The 26,564-nt window shown below is 38.4% G+C and overlaps 1 protein-coding gene across 1 annotated transcript in view; it reads left to right on the top strand.

The window, feature by feature from the left end:
• Positions 1–26,564, top strand: part of MEI4 (meiotic double-stranded break formation protein 4) — a 189,741-nt gene that overhangs the window by 28,636 nt on the left and 134,541 nt on the right. Inside the window, exon 2 of the mRNA XM_034648277.1 lies at positions 1,618–2,153. Coding sequence (XP_034504168.1) covers positions 1,618–2,153 — 536 coding nt within the window. The remainder of the gene's footprint in view (positions 1–1,617; positions 2,154–26,564) is intronic.

Below are 26,564 nucleotides of genomic sequence, written 5' to 3' on the forward strand. Positions count from 1 at the left end.
TTTATTTCCCTGGTCAGTCCCTTCCTTTCTTTTCCACAGCAACCACTTGGTTCATTTCTTTCATCATCTGGTATTAGGACATCCTTCAGTGTCTCATTGTGTCCTCCCTCAAATTTGCCCTTCCTATGGCCAATAGAGTGAGTGATCTGTGAAATAAAAAATAAAACCATTTACCTTTCCTGCATTGCACTGTTTAGCGTCTCACTCCTTTCATTGCTGACAGCAATATTTCCCAAACTTGGTTTCCTAAATATATACATGTGCTTTAGAACATTCAATAAGAATTTCACAATTTTGTTTGTAAATTTTACTGATAATCATTTTACAGACAATAACCTTATTTGTGTTTATGATGGCATTTCTGTCAAAGAATGACCTAAAATTACTAGTTTAGCTTTAACTGCAGTACCTCAGCCAACATCAGAAGATTCTAGTGGTCATAGACATACTTTGAAGGATCCATGAGATCTACATTTACCTATCCATCTGTTTCTCTCTATATACAGATGTAGGTGTGCTTGAATAATTGCAAGTACATATGTAAGTTGTTTATAGATCGTTATTTTTGTATATCAGGTATTCATGTTGATGTGTATATAATTTTTCCAAAGGGGTCTTACATTATTCAAGTTTGAATTACACTCACTCTATCTATAAATTTTAAGGCCTTTAATATATCTTCTAAGATCTTTTATGACCTGGCCTCTACATGTTTCTTTATTTTAGTATCTTGCTTTATATTTTCTGTAAATGAACATCAAAACTACTTGTGGCTTCTTATACACACGATGCTTTTCTTTTCCTTTTTAAGTCTGTACTTTAGCTCTTACCTCTTTGGTGTATGGAATTTTCTTCCTGCATTCCCGTAACTTTTAACTTGGAACTCCTACTTATGCCTTATAAATTAGTGCCACCATCACCTCCTCCAGGATGCACTAATCCAACCATGATGCGCCGTTCAGTGGTCCTCCTGTTTTCATAGTGCCCTGAGCGGATCTCTATCTCTGCATACATCTTACTGCTTTGTAGTGACCTGTTGGAATCTCTACAGACAGTTACTTCCTTCAGGTCTTGTGGTTTCTTCTCTGTATCTTTCAAGCATGGCACATAGTTGAACGAGAGATAGTGGCCTGTAAATATACATGGGGGAATCACCTTTGCTTTCTACCGGAGATCTTTCTACAGTCAGCTTAAGCAATTTCTTTCACAGTTTTTTCTCTTTTAGATTTTTACACTACTGGTTTTTAAATGTTTAGTATGTTTTTGCATGCTTCATTTAATATTTTAAGTTAGAAACATCTGTCTAGTTTTTTGGGTTTTTTGCTTTTTGTTTTTACGGGGTTTTTTTGCTTGTTTTTTTGAGAGAGAGAGAGAGAATGAACATGAGCAGAGCTGAAAGGGCAGGTGGAGAGAGGGAGAGAGAGAATACTAAGAAGGCTCCAGGCTCATTGTGGATCCCAACATGGGGCTTAAGCTCACAATCCTGAGAACATGCCCTGAGCTGAAATCCAGAGTCAGGTGCTTAACTTACTGAGCCACCCAGGACCCCCTGTCTAGTTTTTATATGAAGAAATATTAGCTACAGAAAGATAACACATCTGTTCCTTTCTGTTTCAGGAGATCCGTCTTCCCAGTTGCAGGCTCAGGAACCTGGAAGTTCTGACAATACATTAAGTCTGCTGGAAGATTCTGGGTGTGATTTATCAAATGAGCAGAGAAGTGAACCTTCAGAGGTGGCCCAGCATTCTGTGGAGAGCTGCACCCGCACACCCTTTCTACCACTGCCCATTGTGAAAAGACATTGTGGCACTCTGGAAAATCCTCTGTCTTCCCACATGCAATTCTTGCAACATTTTCTTGAACTGAAGAACTTGAAAGAATCAGGGAGTCTGAAAACAGACCTAAGCCACTTTGAAAATGACTTCTCCACAGTATCTGATTCTGTTTTTCAGTTGCTGGATGGCCTGATCACTTTTTACCGTAAACCCAAATTCCCTTTTTCAAGCTTTTGGGCAGAAGCTGTTAATACTTTAGCTGGACTGATCAGTGATTATAACTTATCTAATCATATTCTTAAAAAGTGTTCTAAGAAGTTGGAAGAATTTGAGAAAACCCTACTGCAGGTTATTTTAAGGAGCAACCATATAAACCGGGTAAGTATTAAATCTCTTCTATTCATGAAATAATATGTCAGTAGTTTTGGAGAACATTCCCATTGGATAACGTTGATTGCTGTCCCTTAGACTCCTGGCTCAGAGTCTCCAGTTAAGACCTTCTTTTGCAGTCATGTCCCCTCCTCTGACCTCTAATTGCTACAGCATTGTCCTCTACGTAGACGCCTACGCTTCCAGCTTGTACTTCTCTACTTTGAGTTGTTATCTTCCCTGTTTTTTATTTTTATCCTTGAGTTCTTATCTTTTTTTGTTTTCCCTTGCCTACGGTTACTTCCTATTGATCAAAAAGTCTCAGTATTTTTCAAAAAACCACTAGCATTTAATGGTTTCCCAATCTATAACTTCTATGGGTGTTAAATTCCTCATGATGGATTACCTGTACTGTGCTGAATTTGCTCTTTTTCTGGCATTGACTAGCGGATGCCTGGAGCTCAAAGAATATTTTTCTCTTCTTTTAGAATTTCCATTGTAAGTGCCATAATACCCCACGGACCCTCTGCAGTTGTGGATTAAATGAGTAAATTGGCTGAGGAACACATAACATATGGCTTTATTATGGTTTTTTTTTTTTCTTATTTATTTAACATGGGTTAGTATGGTTGACTCAGGGATTCTTTTTAAACAGGTAACATTGAGGTAACCTGCCGTTATGTTTTGTTTGTTTGTTTGCCTCTTGAGACATAAGGGACAGTTTTTTTTGTATTACTTCTTGTCTTCTTCAGGATCTGAACCTTTGGGAAACTCCAAATGCATTCACATTTTAATCCTTCTAATTGACTACTTAAAATACCACAGGAGAGACTAAAAGTTCTATCTAGCTTATTAACAGTATATTTCACTGTAGGAAAAAATTTGTTAAATCTTGTTTCTTTTGATACATCATTGTCAGGTGTTTATCCTCAGTGCCATTATCTGAATTTTGTACAGTAGAGGTTTTACCTGAATTTTTAAAACTCTAACAAAATTTGAACTAATAGCCTAATTTGTTGCACATACGTCTGTTCTTCTCCGTTAATGTGCGGTTTGATCAATATTATAGAAAACTTTACGATTAAGCTTTTGGCATTTGTGAAAGGTGACTTTTATGTTTGGCAGACTGAAATTTTTTTCTACCTGATGTGGTCAATCAGGAGTTAAATATCAGATTTTTCACAGTAGTATCTGAGGTATATAATCTGTTTCTTTACCATTAATAAATATTTAATATTTCTTTTTTTTGCATATTTTTGCTTTCTTTTAAAACTACTGTAAACAGGTTTTATGTTGACTTTGAACCTTCCAAATACTGGCATTTATATTCTTCATCAGTTAACAGACGATGCATATATTTTTTTCAGTCTAGTCTTTGACTTAAGCATTAGAATAGCCACGAGTAGCCTTGGGACTTGTATGGAGGGAAGGGAGCATGTAGAAGCAGCTTGGGATGGTGTGGGTGCATCTGTAGTATACCTTCCGTGCCATGTGCCATGATGCGAGCTGTTACTGAATAGTTGGTCAACGGTGGGGCAACGAGTGAATGAATGGCTTTGGTCTTTTCTTGGAGAGGTAATTGTTACAGGTAGAGAAAGTAGAATCATAAAATTGCTCACTGCATTTACAATTAGGATGATGACTCATACATAAGTTTTAATGACATTCTCTCTGGGGATTTTTTTTTCTTGCCAGTGAAAGCTTCTTAGATTAAATCATTCTAGCTTTAGTTGTCATTATTACTATCATCATCATCTTCCAGATAATTCATAAAGCTTCTTTATTAGAAAAAATGATTGATGATTGCTCTTTTAGCAATGCTTTCTTGTCTTTTTTAGTTTCAAGAAAGAATATATTCTGATGTGAAATATAGGATAGCTCCTGTTGCATTTTTTATTGATACTATTTTTGATTGATTAATACAAAATACCATAGTTTAGGGGAAAAAATTGCTTCTTGGAAAAACCTTGTTTCCACGATTGGAAATATTTAAATTGTATTGCTTAGAAACTCGAGCCCTGCTATTGATTTTGTTAAAGTTATGTTTATGCATTGTGATAGGAAAAGTTGTGGTATGAATACTTACTGGTCTGACAGGGATTTCATGTGTTTATAGTTCATCTACAGCCAGTTTTAAATAAAATATATATCTTTTACATGTTCTCAATACATTTAGTAGTAAAATTATTCTGACCATAGTTTAGTTTTTCTTTAATGGTCAATAAGAAGTTGGTATTTTTCAAAATCTTGAGGTTATTATTGTGAATGTCAGTCATGTCAGGGTTGTATATATTCAAGAAATAGGAGGTTGATTTGTTTATTTGTTTCTTGTGTATTGAGTTTGAGAAGTTCTTTGTAGATCTTGGATACCAGTCCTTCATCTGTAGTGTCATTTGCAAATATATTCTCCCATTCCGTGGGCTGCCTCTTAGTTTTTTTGACTGTTTCCTTGGCTGTGCAGAAGCTTTTTATCTTGATGAAGTCCCATAAGTTCATTTTATCTTTTGTTTCTCTTGCCTTTGGAGATGTGTCATGAAAAAGGTTGCTTTGGCCGATGTCGTAGAGGTTGCTGCCTATGTTCTCCTCTAGAATTTTGATGGATTCCTGTCTCACATTGAGGTCTTTCATCCATTTGGAGTTTATTTTTGTGTATGGTGTGAGAGAGTGGTCAAGTTTCATTCTTTTGCATGTAGCTGTCCAATTTTCCCAGCACCATTTATTGAAGAGACTGTCTTTTTTCCACCGGATGTTTTTTCCTGCTTTATCAAAGATTAGTTGCCCAAAGAGCCGAGGGTCCATTTCTGGGTTCTCTATTCTGTTCCATTGGTCGATGTGTCTGTTTTTGTGCCAGTACCATGCTGTCTTTGTGATCACAGCTTTGTAGTACAGCTCGAAATCCGGCATTGTGATGCCCCCAGCTTTGTTTTTCCTTTTCAACAGTTCCTTGGAGATTCGGGGCCTTTTCTGGTTCCATACAAATTTAAGGACTATTTGTTCCAGTTCTTTGAAAAATGTCCTCGGTATTTTGATCGGGATAGCATTGAAAGTGTAGATTGCTCTGGGTAGTATGGACATTTTAACTATGTTAATTCTTCCAATCCATGAGCATGGAATATTTTTCCATCTTTTTATGTCTTCCTCAATATCTTTCAAAAGTGATCTATAGTTTCTAGCATATAGGTCCTTTACGTCTCTGGTTAAGTTAATTCCAAGGTAACGCATGGTTTTTGGTGTTATTGTAAATGGGATGGATTCCCTAATTTCTCTTTCTTCAGTCTCGTTATTCGTGTATAGAAATGCAACTGATTTCTGGGCATTGATTTTGTATCCTGCCACCTTACTGAATTGTTCTATAACTTCTAATAGTTTGGGAGTGGATTCCTTTGGGTTTTCCATATAGAGTATCATGTCATCTGCAAAGAGAGACAGTTTGACTTCTTCTTTGCCGATTTGGATACCTTTGATCCCTTTTTGTCTTCTGATTGCTGTTGCAAGGACTTCTAGTACTATGTTGAATAATAGTGGCGAGAGTGGGCATCCTTGTCGTGTTCCTGATCTTAAGAGAAAGGCTCCCAGCTTTTCCCCANTCGGCTCTTTGGGCAACTAATCTTTGATAAAGCAGGAAAAAACATCCGGTGGAAAAAAGACAGTCTCTTCAATAAATGGTGCTGGGAAAATTGGACAGCTACATGCAAAAGAATGAAACTTGACCACTCTCTCACACCATACACAAAAATAAACTCCAAATGGATGAAAGACCTCAATGTGAGACAGGAATCCATCAAAATTCTAGAGGAGAACATAGGCAACAACTTCTATGACATCGGCCAGAGCAACCTTTTTCACGACACATCTCCAAAGGCAAGAGAAATAAAAGATAAAATGAACTTATGGGACTTTATCAGGATAAAGAGCTTCTGCACAGCCAAGGAAACAGTCAAAAAAACTAAGAGACAGCCCACGGAATGGGAGAATATATTTGCAAAGGACACCACAGATAAAGGACTGGTATCCAAGATCTACAAAGAACTTCTCAAACTCAATACACGAGAAACAAATAAACAAATCATAAAATGGGCAGAAGATATGAACAGACACTTTTCCAATGAAGACATACAGATGGCTAGCAGACACATGAAAAAATGTTCAAAATCATTAGCCATCAGGGAAATTCAAATCAAAACCACACTGAGCTATCACCTTACACCAGTTAGAATGGCAAAAATAGACAAGGCAAGAAACAACAATTGCTGGAGAGGATGTGGAGAAAGGGGATCCCTCCTACATTGTTGGTGGGAATGCAAGTTGGTACAGCCACTCTGGAAAACAGTGTGGAGGTCCCTTAAAAAGTTAAAAATTGAACTACCCTATGACCCAGCCATTGCACTACTGGGTGTTTACCCCAAAGATACAGACGTAGTAAAGAGAAGGGCCATATGCACCCCAATGTTCATAGCTGCATTGTCCACAATAGCCAAATCATGGAAGGAGCCGAGATGCCCTTCAACAGATGACTGGATTAAGAAGCTGTGGTCCATATATACAATGGAATATTACTCAGCTATCAGAAAGAACGAATTCTCAACATTTGCTGCAACATGGATGGACCTGGAGGAGATAATATTAGTGAAATAAGTCAAGCAGAGAAAGACAATTATCATATGATTTCTCTCAACTATGGAACATAAGAACTAGGATGATCGGTAGGGGAAGAAAGGGGTAAAGAAAGGGGGGGTAATCAGAAGGGGGGAATGAAACATGAGAGACTTTGGACTATGAGAAACAAACTGGGGGCCTCGGGGGGGTTGGGGGATTGGGATAGACCGGTGATGGGTAGCAAGGAGGGCACGTATTGCATGGTGCACTGGGTGTTATACGCAACTAATGAATCATCGAGCTTTACATCGGAAGCTGGGGATGTACTGTATGGTGACTAACATAATATAATAAATCATTAAAAAAAAAAGAAATAGGAGGTTGAAATGAGACACCCTGGAAATTATTTTGAAAAGTTCCTTAATTGTAGCTTGGTTGAAATTATTAATAAATTTGGGGGAAAAATAAGTTTGCTGTGAATATATATATGATTTGTGATTTTTCAGATTTGGATAAATCCTATTTATTTCTGTGTTGTTTCGTGTTATAATATACACTATATTTATTCAATAACAGATTTTTAGGTGTTGTTATCTTCGTGTTACGTCTGTATCATATTTTTAGGGTAACCATTAGTGTGGGACTAGAAGGTATAATCCACAATGACAAATTTGACAGGTAGAGAAGATACATGTCTTGAAACCAGATGGCTTACAGAGGTCTGCACTAGGTTTGCTTGAGGGGTCCTGGGAAGCAGTCTTGACTTTACTTGTCTTCTATTTCCAGGCCCCAGTATGGCGTGTTTCCTTTTTCACCGGCGTACTTGCCTTGGGGTCAGGAATGTTTGCCTTTGAGGTATTTCATGCCCTTTGTTTGACTGGTAGCCTGACCTTTCTTGTATTTCCAGACATCAGAATGTGTTTATTTCTATGATTAGGTATTTCTTCCACTTATTTTGTCCTAGGCCAGGGTACTGTCATAGAAGTTAAACAGCAGAATGCTTTTGATTCTATTTAGATTTTACAGTGGTCTCTGTCTTAAATTTTCATTTGTTTTGAAGAGATTGGAAATATTTTATTACATTGAATATCAAAATCTATAGTTCCCTTGAGCTTTTAGGTACTTAGGGTATGTTGCTAGATCTTAGAGACATATTAGTGAGTTACTTAGAAAACTTTCTCTTCAATTTCTTATTTTTTAAACCATAAAACAATTCTTGGACATATTAGTTGTGAAATTGAAAAAAAAAATTGACTTCCAAGTAGATATTAACTTAGAATCTTTTGTATGTATGGTAAGCCGAATAATGGTCTCTGCTAAGGATGTCCACATCCTAATCCTTGGAATTTGTGAATGTTTTATGTTACATGACGGGGTGGGGTGGAGAATTAAGGTTGCTGAACTTGGGATGAGGATATTAGCCTGGCTATCCCCATGGGCCCAATACTCACAAGGGTTTTGGTAAGTGAAAAAGGTAGGCAGGAGAGTAAGTGTCAGAAAAATTTGAAGATGCTGGCTTTAAAGATGGAGAAAGGGGCCATGAGCCAAGAAATGCAGGTTGGAAAAGACAAGGAAATGGATTCTTCTATTAATTAGCCTCCATAAGGAATGCAGGCCTGGCAACACCTTCATTTCAGCCCAGTGAGACCCACTTCAGAATTCTGATGTCTAGAACTCTGACTGAATAAATTTGTGTTGCTGAAAAGCCACTAAGATTGTGGTAGTTTGATATAGCAGCAACAGGAAATAATCCACTATGCTTAATATTTTTTACAGTGTTTTCACGTCCATTATGTCATTCGATATGTATACAACAACTCTGTGATAGGCATGCTTGCCATTTGTTAGATAAGAAAAATGAGGCTCAGAGAGATTTGCCCAGGGACACCAAGCTAGTTAGCACTGGGAACACTGGCACCTAGTATTAGAGTTGAATGTGGTGCTGCTTTCCCTCTTCATTCTCTCTTCTCAAAAGGCTGAAATTTGGTAAAGCTGACCCAGACTCTAGGATGTAGGCAGATATTGCTTGTCTAATTCCCCCTGCTACGGTCCATATGTTCATCCCTTCCTGTCTGGATTCCTGCAGTAACTTCTTTCAGGTTCCTGACTCATCTGATCCCCCTCTGACCCGTCCTCCTCACCATTGTCAGAGTGATCCTTAAAAAATGACAAAGTAGCACAAAATGGGAAATTATCTTTAAAAAAAAAAAACACCCTTGTAAAAAATGCCAAAGATCCTTTAGGGGTTCCTCACGGACTTATAAAAAAGCACACATTCTCTCTTTTTTTTTTTTTTTTTAAAGATTTTATTTATTTGACAGTGATAGAGACAGCCAGAGAGAGAGGGAACACAAGCAGGAGGAGTGGGCGAGGAAGAAGCAGGCTCATAGCAGAGGAGCCTGATGTGAGGCTCGATCCCACAACGCCGGGATCACACCCTGAGCCGAAGGCAGGTGCTTAACCGCTGTGCCACCCAGGCGCCCCAAAAAAGCACACATTCTCTTGATGGGCATTGAGCAACCTACAGAATTGTTAAATTACTATGTTGTACACCTGAAACTACTGTGACACTGTCAGCTACACCAGAATTAAAAAAGAAAGAGAGAGAGAGAGAAGAAAGAACAGAGGAGGGGGGAAGGGAGGCAGGCAGGCAGGCAGGCACACATACCTCACTGCGGCCCACAAGGCCCTTCTCCGCCTGGCTCCTGCCCAGCTGCTTCAACATCGTCGTTCTGTATTCCCTCCTAACCGCTCTCCACTCCAGTCAGACAGAATTATTTGCAGTTTCAAGTACTTTCTATTCCCTTCCTAGTACCTGTCAGGCCCTTAGCCCGGGATACCCTTCTTCCATCTGGCTAGTTGTACGTGTCCTTACAAACTGAGCTCTAGGATTAGCTCCTCAAAGCAGCCTTCCCTCCCACCCTGCTTCCATGGTCTTTTCCTTTTGCTGATTAAATATTCCTCACATAAATTCACCACAGTGCACACATCACTGTACAGTAGCTACTCACTTGTTTTTCCTCCTTCACTAGAATCCGTATTTGTGGCCATATGCCATGCCTTACTCAGTTTAGATCCTCAGGGCTCAACGTGGTACCTAGCAGTGGGCTGGGGGCGTCTCGTTATAGCCTGGTGAGGGTGGACGTCTGGGCTCCCACTTGGCCTTGGCTCATGTGGGTAGGGTGGGCCACAGTTTTTTCTGTGCTATTTGGCTGTTTGTTTGGAGGTTATCTCTGAAAGCTTTCCATCTTGCTAGGCTGTCTGTTTTCCTTCCTTTGGCTTTTGCTGTTATTTTTGTTTTGTCCATGCCCATTGGTATTTCTAGGTTGTTGGCTTTTTTAGCTCCAAATCTGGGGTATATGAGGCAAAAGGAAAACTAGGGAACTTGCTACTCTGTCCTTCCTTTGTCTTCAGGTCCATGGCTGGTCTGCCTGTCAGTCTTCCTAGGTTTGATTTATAGATAATGCCCAGGATTTTTAGTTGTTCTTAGTGAGGAGAGTGGAGATCAGTAAGTACACTTCCCAGAAGTGGAAACCTGTGAATGTATTTTTAAAAGTCAAATAATATTCCATACAACAACAAAGAGCTAGCTCTGCTGCCCCCAGCTCCTTAGTACCGCCCCTCAGAGACCAGTGCTCCCAGATCTTGACTCCCATTCTGCCACCCATACACCTGTGTTTTTAAATAAAAAGGCTTACCCTGCTATTTCTCAGACTCTTTTCTTTCCGATTGATTGATTGATTGAAATTTTTATTTTAGGTAGGCTCCATACCCAGTGTGGGGCTCAAACTCATGACCCTGACAGCCACGCACTCCATTTATTTTCCTTTTTTATCTGTTCACTTTGTATCATGGAAGATAAAAATTTATGTCTTATGTAGCTGCCCTCCTTTACCTACTCTCCGAACGTAGGTTTTACCGTAAGTTTTAGTTAAATAAATATTACATATTTATACTATTATAAGTAATTTTATTAGCACGGAGACAAATAACACACAATGATTTCATTTCCTTTTGTACAACTTTTTTTCTAAAGATAATTGCTCAGAATTATTTTTTTTTTCCTATTTGCTTAGTTTTCTATGTACCCATACTTGATTCTTCTTTCAATCACTGTGATAGGGTTGTAAACATCCTCTCAGTGTGGCCAAACAAATTAAACCATTTATCAGTTCCATCCTTTTTCAAAGAAGCCTCTCCTGAAGCCCTCCATCTTCCTGTTGTAATCCGGGCTCCTGCTCCCTGTGTCTGCTGCTCAGCATTACTCCAGGGACTCCTTTTCCTTTAATCACCACCTGGGACTTCCCTCTGCCGTTTTCTTGTGTCGTATCTCATAGTCCCTGGGTTCATATATTCCTTTTCGTGGTTTATAACTTCATTTGGTGATGCACGTTCCTTATGAGCTGAGAATGGGTTCGTGGGTTATAAACTTTTAAAATATTTGTTCACTTAAAATATTTTATTCAAGGGGCACCTGGATGGTTAAGTGTCTGCCTTCAGCTCAGGTCATGATCCCAGGGTTCTGGAATTGAGTCCCTTGGCAGGCTCCCAGCTCAGCAGGGAGTCTGCTTCTCCCTCTCCCTCTGCCACTCTCCCCTGCTCATGCTCTATCTCTCTCCCAAGTAAATAAATAAAATTTTTTAAAAAATATTTAAAAGAAAAACTATTTTATTCCAATTTTAAACTTTATTGATGGATTAGGATAGATTTCCAGGTTGGAAATCATTTTTCCATTTTATTTCTGGACATTTTTCTACTAACTTCTGGATTACATTGTTGCTAATGAGAATTCCAATGTAATTATGGTTTTGATTCCTTGAATATGATTTAGTTCCCACCTTCCCACACCCCCAGAAGCACTTAGCATCTCTCTTATTCCCATTGTTTTGTAGCTACAGGATGGAGTACCTGGATGTGGGTCTTTTAAAATTCCTTTTCTTGAGTCCTCAGTGGGTCCTGGAGTCTGGGATTTCGTTCTTTGGTTCTGAATTTTTTGATTTGTTTTTCTTGTATATTTCTGTCTTTTCTCTCTTCCCGTTTCCTAGAATATCTCTTGGTCTGATCTTTTTTTTTTTTTTTTCTCTTGTATCATTTAGTCTTTTCATTTATTTTTTTTTCTGGGAGATTTCCTTAGCTTTTTCTTCTAGCCAACTATTGAACTTTTTATTTCTGCTGAAATATTTTTAGTTTCTATGTGTTCTTATTCTCTTGATTGTTCCTTCATACAGCTCCCAGTGCGTGGTTTATATCAGTAAGATACAACGTGTTCATATTTTCTTTGTTCCCTGCTTTACCTCTGATTGCCCCATCGCAGTTGATCACCATTTTTCATTTTCAAGGCTTTTTGGGGCCTTGAGTGAACCTGGAAAGATGGCTAAGATGTATGAAGGCCACCTGACAGAGAAGTAATCGAGGTGTGCTGAGTGGTGCGCGAGCTGCTTGGGAAGAGGCCGTGAGGCAGGAGGAAGCCTGGAGAGCCCTGGAACGGCACAGGTTTGCTTTGGGAAGGAGTGGAACTTAGCAGTGAAGGAACCAAACTGATGGAGAAGGGCCAGGTCATGAAGGTTCTCGTGCTTTTTGTTAAATACTTGAGTGTCTTAAGGTTTACAATGTAAAATTGCCGGCATAATTTTGTATGCAGAGGCCTGTGCTCTTTTTCCTAGGAAGGTGCTATAGTTTTTATATGATTCTGAGAAGATATTGTAATCTTCAAAAGTAACAACATCTGGGAAATCATTTGGACGGGTCGGCACACCCTGCTCACATTAGTCCTTTCTGCTCATCCAAATTCTACCCAATTTTCAAAACATGGCTCAAATCTCAATTTACTCTTAAATTATTTCTTATCAGACTGATCCTGAAACGGGCTCTTCTTCTAAACTTCTGTAGTGATTATTGTCTACATTATTCACTTCTCACTTTGCCACATGCTATCTTATTAGCTTATCTAGCTTGGATATTTAGCTTTTTGAATGTTTTCATCACAGAGATTAATAGCTCAAGTTAGAATCCCCAACTTTTATTTATTAGCAGTGACCCGAGACAAGTTAACTCACTTCAAGTTCCACATCTAAAGATGGAGATAATAAATACAATTATCTCCTAGGGCTGCTGGAATTTTTCCATGGCCAAGTGCAAATGGAGTGCTTGGTATAATATTCGGTATCATGTAAGTGGCTAATAAATGTTTCTTGTTGTGACTTGTCTCCTTGAGGAAGGGCCGAATCTTATTTTCTCCGCTTTTGTTAGTACAATGCCAAGCTCATATTGGATGCAAAATGAGGTATTTTTTGAGTTGAAAATAAGACAATGAAGTAAACGACAAGTTGTGGTTCATTTGCGCCCATACCTTTAAATACCATCTTCTGACTTTTGGTCAAATTTGTGTGCATAGAACCTTCCTTAGCAGTAGCTCTGTCTTATTGGCACTATAATGGCATTCTGGAAGCACTTCTGTGTACCAGGTAGCTGGTATCATCTTGTGATGTCACTAACTATCTGTCCACACTTGCGGCTTCCCACTGACTGATGAGCTGAGTAGGCATCCTGGGCTTTTTTCTTTGTATGTTAATTATAGAACATCCATATGTTAACTATTGCAGTGTCATGGTGTCAGCTACCCTCTGCACCAGTCCCTTCCTGTAGAGCAGGGTTGGGTTGCATCTCTCATCTTGTCATTGGTTTTGTAGGATTTTGTAGTTGATGCATCCTTCTTAGACTGCCATTTTTGCTCAGCTCACCAGTGATGTGGCCTTCAGGAAGCACAGCGGTAAATCTGAAGATACGGTTCATGTAATCAAATGTCTTGTTTCACCAGTGTGTACCTTTTGGTTGTATTTTAAAGCTCATTCATGCCATAATTATATCAAACAGTAGAACGTATTAACTTTTAATTTAATTCTGTTCAGGTAGCGTTTGTTATCGATTTCTCTGCCGAGTTAGGACATCATTTTAGTAATGACATAGGCTTTTGCTCCTGTGCTGACTTTTCCAAAGATCCTTATGTTCTGCTGCTTTTGTTTTTGTCATGGGTGTTCATCAGTTTCTTGCATGTTGCCTCAAGGATTTTTAAGGCTACTCACAGTGTGTTTTGTTTTAGGGTATTCCTGGGGAAATAAAAGTGGAATTGAAGGTTAAGTCTCCATGCTCCATTTCATCTTTGTGCAGAGCTGTATTTAAATAAAAGAAAGAAAGAAAAATCTGGGCTAATAATCCTGCAGTTGTACTTTAATTTAATAAGCATTTACTGAAGCAAGTTGTATCATAAATTCAGATCTTAATAATTATTTTGATCACTGTATCAGTATATAAATCAGTATATAAATCTGGATTTTCAGAACAGTGTTTGACTTTCAGTGCATATACAGAAGAAGGAAGACTAGACAGAGCTGAACCCGGTTCAGCTTACTTATAGGGTATACTCGATATTCCAGAATCTCCTCCTGAGATCGTTAACAGCAGTCTACCTTCCTGTTATACTTTATAGTTTGTAATGTACTTTCACCTGGAGTTTATTACTGGTTCTGACAACAACTCTGTGTCACGGTTGTTATTGCCACCTTCAGTTTATAGATGAAAAAATTGAGGGCAAGCAGGTTAAAAGACTCAGTGAAAGTACTTAATTAACCAGCCATGGAAGACCTGGGTCTCAAACTTATGTTCATGACCACAAATTCTTCTCTCGTTCTACTATATTTCATTTTCATCTTAACTAAAAAAATTCCCATATACTTTTGTCCCAAGTGCAAAAGAAATGAATTGAATTCCATTTATGGGTTAAAAAATATTAGAAATCCAACACCTTACAAATATTTCTCACGATTTTATGACAGTATTTACAGTTTCCTTGGGTAAGTTACTGCATTTTATTTTGTGCAGAGATTTATGTTTAAATAAAGCATAAAAGGAACAAAAAAGTACCACTCTGTATTACATTATAGGATCACCTGTTCCTTGTTTTCTTTATTGGCTATAAATAACAAATCTGTTGAAAACTTTATAATCACATACAGAATCTAGTTTCTAATTCAATATAAACTATGTGGTTTTACTTGTGTCTACATAAAAATATAAATGTTTTCCTCTCTGCTTTAACAATATTGTGAAATACATTTTATTTTCTAGAAGCTTTATAAATGGGATTTTGAACCTATCATTTTTTAGCTCAATTTTTCCATTGAGTTCAGAATCTGCTTGGAGTAACCCCCTCCCTGCTCTGCCCATAGTTATCAATAGTTATAAGAGTTGGGAAAACTTAAATCATAGCTATCAGACGTGAGGCCTGCAAAAATCAAACATTTCTGAGAACATGAAATTGCCTCTCATTTATTTATAGATGTAATGGTTTTAAAGCAGAACATTTTGAGCATACAAAGATTAACCATAAACCCAATTACTTTCTTTTTCCATGGTACTTTTCCAGGGCTAGGTCTCTAAAATGAAACATGGGACTCCTCTCATGTGCTGGGTACCGTCATAGATGCTGGATACAGTCTGGTAGATAAATGAGATGAGTCTCTGACAAAGGGAATAATAATCTAGATAGCCACTGAATAAATGGACAGGTGATATAAACTGACATAACAGGTACAACAAAAGAAATGAACAGGGTGCAATGGGAGAGAATAAAAGAGAAGACCTAATTTAGATTAGTGAGACTTGGAAGGTTTCATGGAGGAAGTAGCTTTAAAATAGAAGGAGTGGGAGTTTAGAGTAAGGGCTTTCAAGACAGTGGTCATCACGTATTGCTGAGACAGGATGTATCTGAGTAATTTCTGGAAGGCAGGCAGTGTGCTCAGGTTGAGAGAGTGAAGGACAGAGAGCTGCATAATGCATACAAGAATACAGACTGCAGCGGATCTGTAGGTTGCCTGCTGTATTAACTCCTTAGGGCTCCTGAAACAAAGCACCACAAATTGATTGCTGTACAACAACAGAAATGTACGCCCTCGCAGTTCCGCTGGCCGCCTCTGAAGTAAAGGTGTTGACTTGGCCACACTCTTCCAGAGATGCTAGGGGAGAAGTGCTTCCTTGCCTCTTATGGCTTCTGGTGGCTGCTGGCATTTCTTGGCCTGTGGCTGCATCTGTTTCTTCCTCACTCCCTTTCCCACTGTGTGTCTAATCTCCCTCTGCCTCTGTCTTCTAAGGTATATATGAGGGCATTTAGGGATTACGTAAACAACTCAGGACTATGTCTTCAAGATCCTTATCCTAATGGCCTCTGCAGAGACCCTTTTTCTAAGTAAGGTGGTGTCATTCACAGGTTCCCCAGGACTTGATGTGGACATCTTTTGGGGACCATTTTTCAGCCTACCACACCTATACAGCGTTCATTTTCACTCTGACCCTTTGATTTTATTAAAATATCTATCCCTTTCAGAAAAATAAAATAAATAAAATAAAATAAAATAAAAAATACCTATCCCTTTCTCCACACAGGTCATTCATCTACCCCCATAACCCTTGGGTCCGAGGATAATTCTAATCTTATCTCCCATGCCAGGAGTAGGCTCCTAGGCATTTCAGACCAATGGGGCACCAGGAGTGGCTTCCTCTGGGCTTCTGGAAAAGTTTCTCCTCATTCTCTGGGATATTCCCAAAGGCAATTCATCTCTTCCTCTGGCTACAGTTTTGTGAAGGCATAAAGCTAGAACTCTTACAGTCATCTTGCTGACATCTGAAGGGCAAATATAAAGGAGAATAAAGCCTAAAGAATTACAATAAATCCGAGCCAGAGCCAGGTTAAGTCAACCCTGCAGCCCACTCAGTCTCTGCATTTTCAATCAGAGGAGTCAGTGCATTTTGTTAGCACTTAAGGTGGTTTGAGTTGGGGTTTCTGCAGCTTGTAGCTCAAAATATTTTATGGATAGGCCATGGTAAGGAGTGTGGATTTAATTTGATTTATGATGGGAAGTCATTGATTTAGTTTTCAGAGCCTCACTTTGGATACCATTGGGATAATTGATTAGAGAGACAAGAGGTGGAATTAGAGAAACCATTTAAGCCATGTAGTAGTTCAGTGAGTGTGGACCATGGTTGAAGCTAGGGTGGTAGAAGTAGAAATGAATATACAGATTTGAAATATATACTAGGGAAAAAATATAAATATATACTGGAATATTTCTCATTAAAGTTGATAGATTGAGACAGACATCTGATTTGGCTCCCACCATCATTAAAATAATAGTAAAGGACTTGTTTTCAAATGGCATAGACATATGGGGAAAATGAGAGACCAAACAATAGCAACAAAATACTGCAAACTAGAAAGGGCTGGGACTATTGGTAAATGCCTTATCAGATCCAAGAAAACAGAATCATAGAAGAACAGTTAAGAAAGCTATTAACCAACCCAATTGACACAGTAGAATCTATCAAAAACTCAGAAATTAGCTCTACTTGTTACTTCCAGAAGAGGGAAAGGAGGCCAAATACTGGAGGACAAGGAGGATTGATCAGAAGTACTCAGAACCCTGGATCCCCTCTCCGACCTCACAGAGCAAGGGTATGCCCCTGCAACAACTGGAAAAACACTGGAGATTTATTTTTTGGAAATATTTTTTTAAAAGGTATTTAATTGGAGAAATTACACAGAGTTGAGGGTGAAGGTACTATATTTTAAAAGTGGGGATTAAGGGAACGTATGTGCACCGTTGCTGATATTTTCCCAACTTTCTCCCTCTATTTGGCTGCAGACACTGGTAACAAAACCTTTAACTCTCAGACAGCAGACAGGAAGTCTTTTCTGGGAAAATTGAATTTCCCAAGAGGAAAAACATGAACATACTGACATCAAAGGTTCTCTAAAGGAAACAAAGCACCCACATCTCCCTACACTGCAGCTTAACACTCACTCCTGCCCACAAACCAACAGCCCTCACACAGCTTTCAGCCCTTGGTCTGACAGTGCAGGCTTAGCAGATTTCTGAGGAAAGCATCTCACGTGATGGTTAGCTCTTAAAAACAACTCGGTGGAACCAGAGAGCAAGCAGAGATGCAAAACTGAAATGTATATGTATTATCTATGTATGTATATATATATGAATATTTATACACATGTAAATATTCTCAGGAAGATAAAAGCATGTTTTACAACCACGACAAAAGAAAATGGTGCTTTAAAATAAAATTTTGAGGGAATAAAAAAATACTATTTTAAAATTTAAAATATGCTAGTGAAAACATACATGAAGGCTTGGAAGCTTAGGTAGGAAAATCTTCCAGAAAGTAGAGAAACCAGAAAATAGGAGACCAAAGAAAGAAAATTAGATGGCCAATTTGGGGAACCCAACATATTGAATAATATACATGTTACCAAAAGAGAGAACCAGAGAAAATAAGAGGAAATCATTGAAGATACAATTTAAGGAATTTCCTAAACGTGTTTTTAGATTGAAAGCCTACCAAATGCCCTGTACTTGGATGAAAATAGACTTATATTAAGGCTATCACTATGAAATTTCAGAATACCGGGATAAAGAAAAGATCTTATATGCTTCCAGAGAAAAGAGGAAAAAAATACAGTTCACAAACAAAATATCAGGAATATAAAGAGGAAAAAAAATACAGTTCACAAGCAAAATAGCAGGAATACAAATATTTCAGATTTTTTAAAAGCAGAACAGTGGAAGAACTGAAGACAATGGAACCTTCCCAAATATTTTTCAGGAAATTTATTTCCAACTCAGAATTAGGTACCTAATTAAACTATCAATCAAGTATTAAGTGAAGATACTTTTTTTTTTAAGATTTTATTTATTTATTCGACAGAGATAGAGACAGCCAGCGAGAGAGGAAACACAAGCAGGGGGAGTGGGAGAGGAAGAAGTAGGCTCATAGTGGAGGAGCCTGATGTGGGGCTTGATCCCAATGCCAGGATCACACCCTGAGCCAAAGGCAGACGCTTAACCGCTGTGCCACCCAGGCGCCCCTAGTGAAGATACTTTTAGGCATATTAGGTCTCAAAATGCACCACCCCTGTACCCTCTCTCAGAACACTACTAGATGGTATTCTCCAATCAAATTGAGCCAGCAAACCAAAAAAGAAGACATGAGATACCAGGAACAGAAGAACGACACATGAGAGATGGTTCTGAAGGGAGTTTCAGGTTACCAGCTGTGCACTAAGTCTGGAGAGCAACCATTCTAGATTGGAGTAGATCAGAAGATTCCAGGAGAGATGCTTAAGGAACATGAAATTAATAGAATACAGAGTATGTATGGACATTTTCAGAGCAGACTGTGACAACTGATGAAAAGTTTGGGGGTGAATTTTTATTAAATGCATTAAGAAATTAAGCCGGTGAATAAAATGACAGTTATTACTTACAGGAAAAATGTGTAGAAAAGGAAAAAAATACAGCAATCTACATGGCTTGTGTATAGTATTTATGTAGTTATAATAATATAACAACTGAGTAATGATCTACCCAAAATTAGGGGTGGGAAGTGTGTGTGTGTGTGTGTGTGTGTGTGTGTGTGTGTGTGTGTGTGTTTAAGACAGAGAGAGAAAGGGTGTGTAAGTAAGCGAGCAGATGACTACAGGGCAAATAAAGATAGTCAAATCAAAAACTTCCATAGTGGAAAATCAATATTTTTTAAAAAGTACATTATTTAGAAAAATGCAGGTAAATACCCAAAGAATCTACTAGAAGTTTCAAATGGAAATGATAGTGGAAGAGGGTAGGGACCACCAACTTTAGGATATATATTGTAAACCTATCTGATAGTATGTGCCTGAAAAACTTTAATAAAAATAAAAACTGGAAAAAAATATGTTAGAGGGAGAATCCATAGGATTTAGGTATGGATTCAATGTGAGAGATGAGGGAAGAGTAGACATCTAACAGTATTCTAGGTTTCTGGTCATTAACAACCAACCAGGTGAATAGAAGTGCCATTTACAGATTCAGGGAGGACTGGATGGGGGACAGACTGAGGGAAAGGTTGGAGAGACTAAGTGCCCTTTCAGGTATATGGAGTTTTATGATGATTGCAAGATGACTATAAGATAGAAATGCAAAGCAAGGCAGTTGGTTTTATCACTCTGAATTTCAAAGGAGAGAACCTGCCTGCAGATAAATTCAGCCCTTATCAGCATATAGAGGTTTATTAAAAGCTATGAGAAAACAAGTCGCAGGTAGAGAGGAGGACCTGGGACTGAGGCCTCAGAGCATCCACGTTGGGTGGAGCAGAGCACATAAAGAATTAGAAGACTGAGATGTAGGAGAAAAATTAGAAAGTACTGTCATGAGAGTGAAGAGGGTATTTCAAAAAGAAGGGAACTGTCAATCTTGCTCTGTGTTACTCAGAGGTCTAATAAGGGGAGAACTGAAAAGTGTCCCAAGTCATAAGCTTTTCATATTGTCAGTATGTAACTGTGGTACAAGATAATTTAGTACTATTGTCATAAATTTGCTGAAAATACTCTCAAATCTTAATGTGCCTAGTGGTCAATAGTACTGCTTACGCATGAACAGCTTGATTTTTTGAGTTAATGCTGTGCAACAGTATAGGTCACCTAAAATAATAATTTTGAATTGTATCTTCTTTTAAAATATTTTGTTAACATCTCTGGATATTATTTTGGGTAGCCTTACTTAAGACAGATGAACCTTTTGATTGCTCTTTCCCTAGCAAGTATGGAAGGATGTTACTTTGTTTTTACCACAACTGTCTTTTTGTTGTTCATAATTTGCCCCTTTCTTGGGTTTCCATCTCTCAGTTCTCTGTCAAAATGCTATTTTCATCCCCCCTTCGTTCTATCCTTTAATTCTTTAGTTCTGCATTTTAGTTCAGAAGCTTTTAGAAACAGACAACAGAAGAATATGGTGTTGAGATGGCTGCCTTTCATGTTCATACAGTGAAGTCTTTTTTTAGGATTTACTAATTTATTTTAGAGAGAAAGAGAGCACAGGTGGGAGGGACAGAGGGAGAGGGAGAGAGAAGCCCCAGCAGACTCCATGCTGAGCCCAACGAGGGGCTCGATCCCAGGACCTTGAGGTCATGACCTGAGCTGAAACCAAGAGTTGGACACTTAACTGACTGCACCATCCAGGCACCCCTCATAGAGTGAAGGCTTAATACTTTCAAACAAACACTATTTTACCCTAATGAAGAAACATCTGTGACTGTTTTGAGATGACATGAGACCTATTTGAAATTATTTGGGAGTGTCTGGGAAATTTAGGCAGCAGTCATCCAATAGGGGTGTTGCCTGGAAAAGAATAGGGATTCTTTGGAGGTGACAAGGAATGGAGACTCCTTTAGATCAACTTAAGAAAAAGCTTATCATAATAATAAATGCAGACCGGCTTGGCAGGCTGGCCATATATGGGTGTTAATCCATTGATGAGCTTCTCTAACTTCTTGTAATTTTGGCTTACTGTCTATCTCTTATCTATGTCATGACCTTTTGATCCCCTCATGCTTAGAGCTAAGTTAGGGGCCTGGCATAGTCTCTAGTATATTATAGTCTAATGAATTAAGTAATTCTAATTCTAATATAGTCTTACTGGATTCAATCAGTGAATTAATGAGTGAGCAGCTAATGTTCCCTCTGTTAAAAGTGCCTGTCAGGTTCATCATGCCAGAATCACCAAACATGTCCAAAGAAGCCTCATATATGAAGATTAGTATTTTTACATAAATTTTACTTTTAAAATAATGTAAATCCTGGTAAAATTAATCTGATAGTAAATTGTAACATGTGATAATTCCAGATCGCTTTTATAAAGCTAAACAGACATTTCCTTCCCTTTACTTTGCTTTTTTTCAAAGGCCTATGATCTGTCCACATCAGTGTGGTTAGATTTCCCAAATATTGTGTGGTGCTCTCTCTCCTACAGCACATGAATGCTTATTCCTATATACATTAAAGCCTTACTACTTGAAATGTGGTCCGGGGACCAGCCATGTTGACATAATATGGGGGCTTGTTAGAAATGCAAAATCTCGGACCCCTATCCCAGATCTGCAGAGTCTGATTTTGCATTTTAACAAGATCCCCAGGTAATTCAGATACACATTAAAGTTTGAGGAACACTGCATTGAAAGACAAGTTTTGATTCTGACTCCCCACTAATTACGGCCTACATTTATTGAGTTCTTGCTGGGTGCTTTGCATAGATCAGTTCACTTAATCCTTATACCAACCCGGAAAAGTATTTTTTGTCATCCTTCTTTTATAGATGAAGAAATTGACACATAAAGACGTGACATCATTTTTTCACGAGCACAGCTAGGCAGACCCTGGATCTAATCCAGGCGGCCCTACTCAAGGGGCTCCCTTCTCAAACAAGACAGTAGCTGCCTTCCGAAAGATACGGTGTCCATACCACCAGCTCCTAGGAGCCCAACACTTTGTGTTCCGCTGGTGTGGGTATCTGTCTTTTAAGCTCAGATATTCTCTTTCTTCCCCAAACCCTAACTGCAGAAACCTCGAGAAGAATATTCCCCTTCTCTCTGCCCTGGTTATTGGAGGGTTTAGAGCCACCTGCATGGATTGTGTGCCTGTCCCTTGTTAGCCTTGAGGAGGCACAGGCCACTGGGGAAGACTCAGAATGGGAGGAGGGGGAGAGAGGCAGACAGACATGATGAGCGCAGTGTGGATTCTGAGATTTGGAATTCCCTTGGCAAGTAAAAGTTAAATTGTGGGTTACAAATTAAGGGAAAGATGAGAGAGGAGGAGAGACTCTGAGCCCTTTAGGTCTAGACACTCTAAACAATGAAAATAGGTGAATCTTTAGTATCAGCTTAGGACATCGTGGGAGTTTAGATATAAGGAAAGGATCTCCATCTCAGAAAAAAATATTTTCTTCATCTACTCAGGTTTTAATTAATTTTTTAGATTTTTTTCATTTGCTTAGGTTTTTAAAGCAGGTTTATTGAGTGATAAAATATACTGCACATACTTAAAATACACAATTTGATCAATTCTCATCTCAGTTTTGTCTGAAAGTTTGTTCATGGGAGGCAAACACTCCTAATCTACAGAATGCAAAGATGAAACTGTGCGGGAGAGTTTATGCCACTATGATTAAGATTTTGGCCAAACGATTCTACCTTTTTCAAATTAAAATATAATTGGCATACAGTATTATATTAGTTTCAGGTGTACAATATAGTAATTTGATATTGTTGGAAGGTGGGGATTTCCCCCAATTAAGAAGGCACTTGGAGACTGAAAAAATCAAGTGCATACAGTGTACACAGAGTTTAATTCTTCCCTGCTTACCAACAGGGAAGATGGGACAGGGCGCAGCCTGGCCAGCTGAGCAGCTGTTCTCCACAAAGTCCAGACCTTATCATACAGACTTGCTAGAGCAATGGGATGTGCTGGGGGTGGGGGGCACTGAAGCGAGATCATAGTGTTCACATGCACGTCGGAGGGTCTGAATGCACCTAACTGAGAACCAGCATTTAACAGATCTGGTGGTGCTATTTGTGCACCAGGAGGGGGAAAGGCTAAGTCATCCCTAACAGACTCCTGGGAGGCCAAAGCAAGCCTCCCCCTGTATTCTGGTCTTGGCAGGCATTTCTAAGGCATGTATATTAATTTCTAAGGGGCTGGAACATGTAGCCCCAAGAGGGGTCATTGAGTGGTCATGAACAAGATGGAGGCCAACTATGGAGTCAGTATTGTCAGCATTCCTACAGTTATTTATATACATTACAGAGTGATCACCACAATTAGTCTCATCACCATCTGTCACCATATATAGTTTTAACAGTACCACGGAGTCTATTCCCTGTGCTGCACATTACATCACCATATCTTATTTAATTTTAAAATCAGAAGATTGTACCTTTTATTCCCTTTACCTGTTTAATCCATCCCCTCCATCCCTATCCCTTCTGGCAACCACTAGTTTGTTCTCTGAGTCTGTTTCTGTTTTGTTTTGTCTCTTTGTTTTGCTTTTTAGATTCTATATTAGTGCAAGTGAAAACATACAGTATTTGTCTTTCTCTGATTCATTTCTATCATGATACTCTTAGGTCTACCATGTTGCAGATAGCAAGATCTCACTCTTTTTTAAAGCTGGGTAATATTCCACATATTTACCACATTTTTATTCATCTATCGATGGACACTTGGGTTGCTTCCATATCTTGGCTGTTATAAATAATGCTGCAATAAACGTAATGGTGCATATATCTTTCAATATTATTATTTTTATTTTCTTTGAATAAATACCCAGGAGTGGTATTGCTGGATTATACGGTAGCTCTATTTCTAATTATTTAAGGAAACTTCATAGTGGCTGCATCAATTTATATTCCTACCAGCTGTGCAGTAGTGTTCCCTTTTCTCTGTATTCTTGCCAGCATTTATTACTTCTTTTTTTTGTTTTGTTTTGTTTTTAATAATCATCATTCTGACAAGTTTAAGGTGATAACTCATTGTGGTTTTGGGGTTTTTGATTTGCATTTTACCAATGACTAGTGATGTTGAGCATCTGTTTTATATGCCTGTTGGCCACCTATATGCCATCTTGTTAAATTGACCGCTTTGTCATTATATAATATAGCCTGGTTTGTCTTTTGTTACAGTTTTTGTTTTAAAGTCCCATTTTGTTTTATATAAGTATTGCCACCCCACCTTCTTTTGTTGTCCTCTTTAGTCATGGGGTATCTGTTTTTATATCTTTACTTTCAGTTTGTATGTGTCTTTAGATCTGAAGCGAGTCTCTTATAGGCAGTATATAGGTGGGTCCTGTCTTTTAATTCATTCAGCCATCCTGTATTTTGAGTAGAGAATTTAGTCAATGTACGTTAAAATAATTATTCATAGTATGCCCTTTGCCATTTTGTTAATTGTTTCTGGTTGTTTTTGTTCTCTACTCCTTTCCTTTCTTCTTCTCTTTCTCTCTTCCCTTGTCGTTTGATGCCTTTCTTTGATGTTATGTTTGGAATCCTTTTGCTTTACTCTTGTGTTATCTATTACAGGTTTTTGTTTTGGTTACTATGAACTTCATGTATAATTATCTAACTGTCTGTATCTATATCTATCCATCTGTCTGTCTATCTATCTATCTGGCAGTCTATTAGTTGATGGTCCCTTAAGCATGAATGCATTTTAGAAGCATTTTTCCCATACATCCCCTTTAGTTGTATGTTTTTGATATCATATTTCACATCTTCTTATTTTGTGTCTCCCTTAGCCAATTATTGTAATTATAGCTGATTTTACTACTTTTGTCTTCTAACCTTCATATTAGTTTTATAAGTGGTTGATCCGTTACTTTCATTATATAATTGCCTTTACCAGTGAGGTTTTTTTTTTCTTATTATTTCTACTTATGGCCTTTTCTTTTACACTTAAAAAAGTTCTTTTAACATTTACTATAAAGCCAGTTTATTGGTGATGAACTCCTTTACCTTTTGCTTGCCTGAGAAACTCTCTCTCTCCTTAAATACTGAATTATAACCTTAATAGATAGAGTATTCTTGTAAGTTTTTTCCTTTAGTATTTTGAATATATCATGCCACTCACTTTTGGCCTGCAGTGTTTCTGCTGAAAAATCAGCTAATAGCCTACAGGGGTTCCCTTGTACACACAACTAGTTGTTATTCTCTCTCTTGCTTATTTAAGATTTTCTTTTTATCTTTAACTTTTAATATTTAGTTATAATATGTCTTGTTGTAGATCTTTTTGGTTTCCTTTTGTTTGGGATTCTCCAGCCTTCCTGGACATGGATGTATGTCTCCTTTTCCAGGTTAGGGAAGTTTTCAGCCATCATTTGTTCCAATAAATTTTGTGCCTCTTTCTCTCTTCTCTTTCTGAGACCACTATCATGTGAATATTAGTATACTTGATATGTCTAGAGGTCCTTTAAACTATCCTTCATTATTTAAAATTCTTTTTTCTTTTTGCTGTTGTGATTAGTTTATTTCCACTACCTTGTCTTCCAGGTTGCCAATCCATTCTTATGCATCCTCTAATCTGCTGTTGATTCATTCTGGCATATTTTTCATTTCACATATTGTATTCTTCAGCTCTGATTGATAATTTCTTGTATTCTCTATCTCTTTGTTGAAATTTTCTCTGTCTTCATTTATCCTTCTCTCAAGTTTTGTAAGAACTTTATGAGTGTTACTCTGAACTCTTTATCAGTTAGATTGCTTATTTCCATTTCTTTAAGGTCTTTTTCTGAGGCTTTGTCTTGCTCCTTTGGAATATATTCCTCTGTATCCTCATTTTGCCTGACTCTATGTTTTTTTCTGTGCGTTAGGTAAATCAACTACCTCTCCTGTCTTAAAGATATAGCTGTGTGTCGGAGATATCCTCTGGAGCCCAGAAGCACAATATCCCCTATTCACCGCAGCCATGTGCTTAAGGGTCGTCCCCTGTGTGAGCTGTGGCATGGTGGTGGGTAGGGCTCTTTCCCCAGCTTGGTTTTCTGGGGTTCCATGGCTGTTGCTGTGATTGTGAAGGTGTACAGGGCTTTCTCTGCTGCCCAGCTGCGTGGGTGCCATGGTTACCCCAGCAGCTATGACAGTGTTCAGGGCTCTCCCCACTGCCTGGCTGGTAAGGGTTGTGGCATTGTGTGGGGCTCTCAGTAGGGGCATGCCTGCCAGCATTAGCAGGTTAGAATGAGAGTTTCGAGATGTTGACTGCCAGCTCCAGCACTAGCACAGTAGAATGTTTTTGCAACAGTGTCTTTATTCCCAGAGAGTGTCTTCAGCAGGTCCCTTTCTCTCTCACAGATGCCCCAGGATTATTTAGTGGGTCTCCTTTACCTGTGTTCTAGGTGCTTTTCCAGCTGATGGTTTATATTTGTTCCCAGGGTGAACGAAACCTTGAGCAAACCCTTTAATGCAAAG

The sequence above is a fragment of the Ailuropoda melanoleuca genome, chromosome 19, assembly GCF_002007445.2.
Source record: "Ailuropoda melanoleuca isolate Jingjing chromosome 19, ASM200744v2, whole genome shotgun sequence".
NCBI lineage: Eukaryota > Metazoa > Chordata > Mammalia > Carnivora > Ursidae > Ailuropoda > Ailuropoda melanoleuca.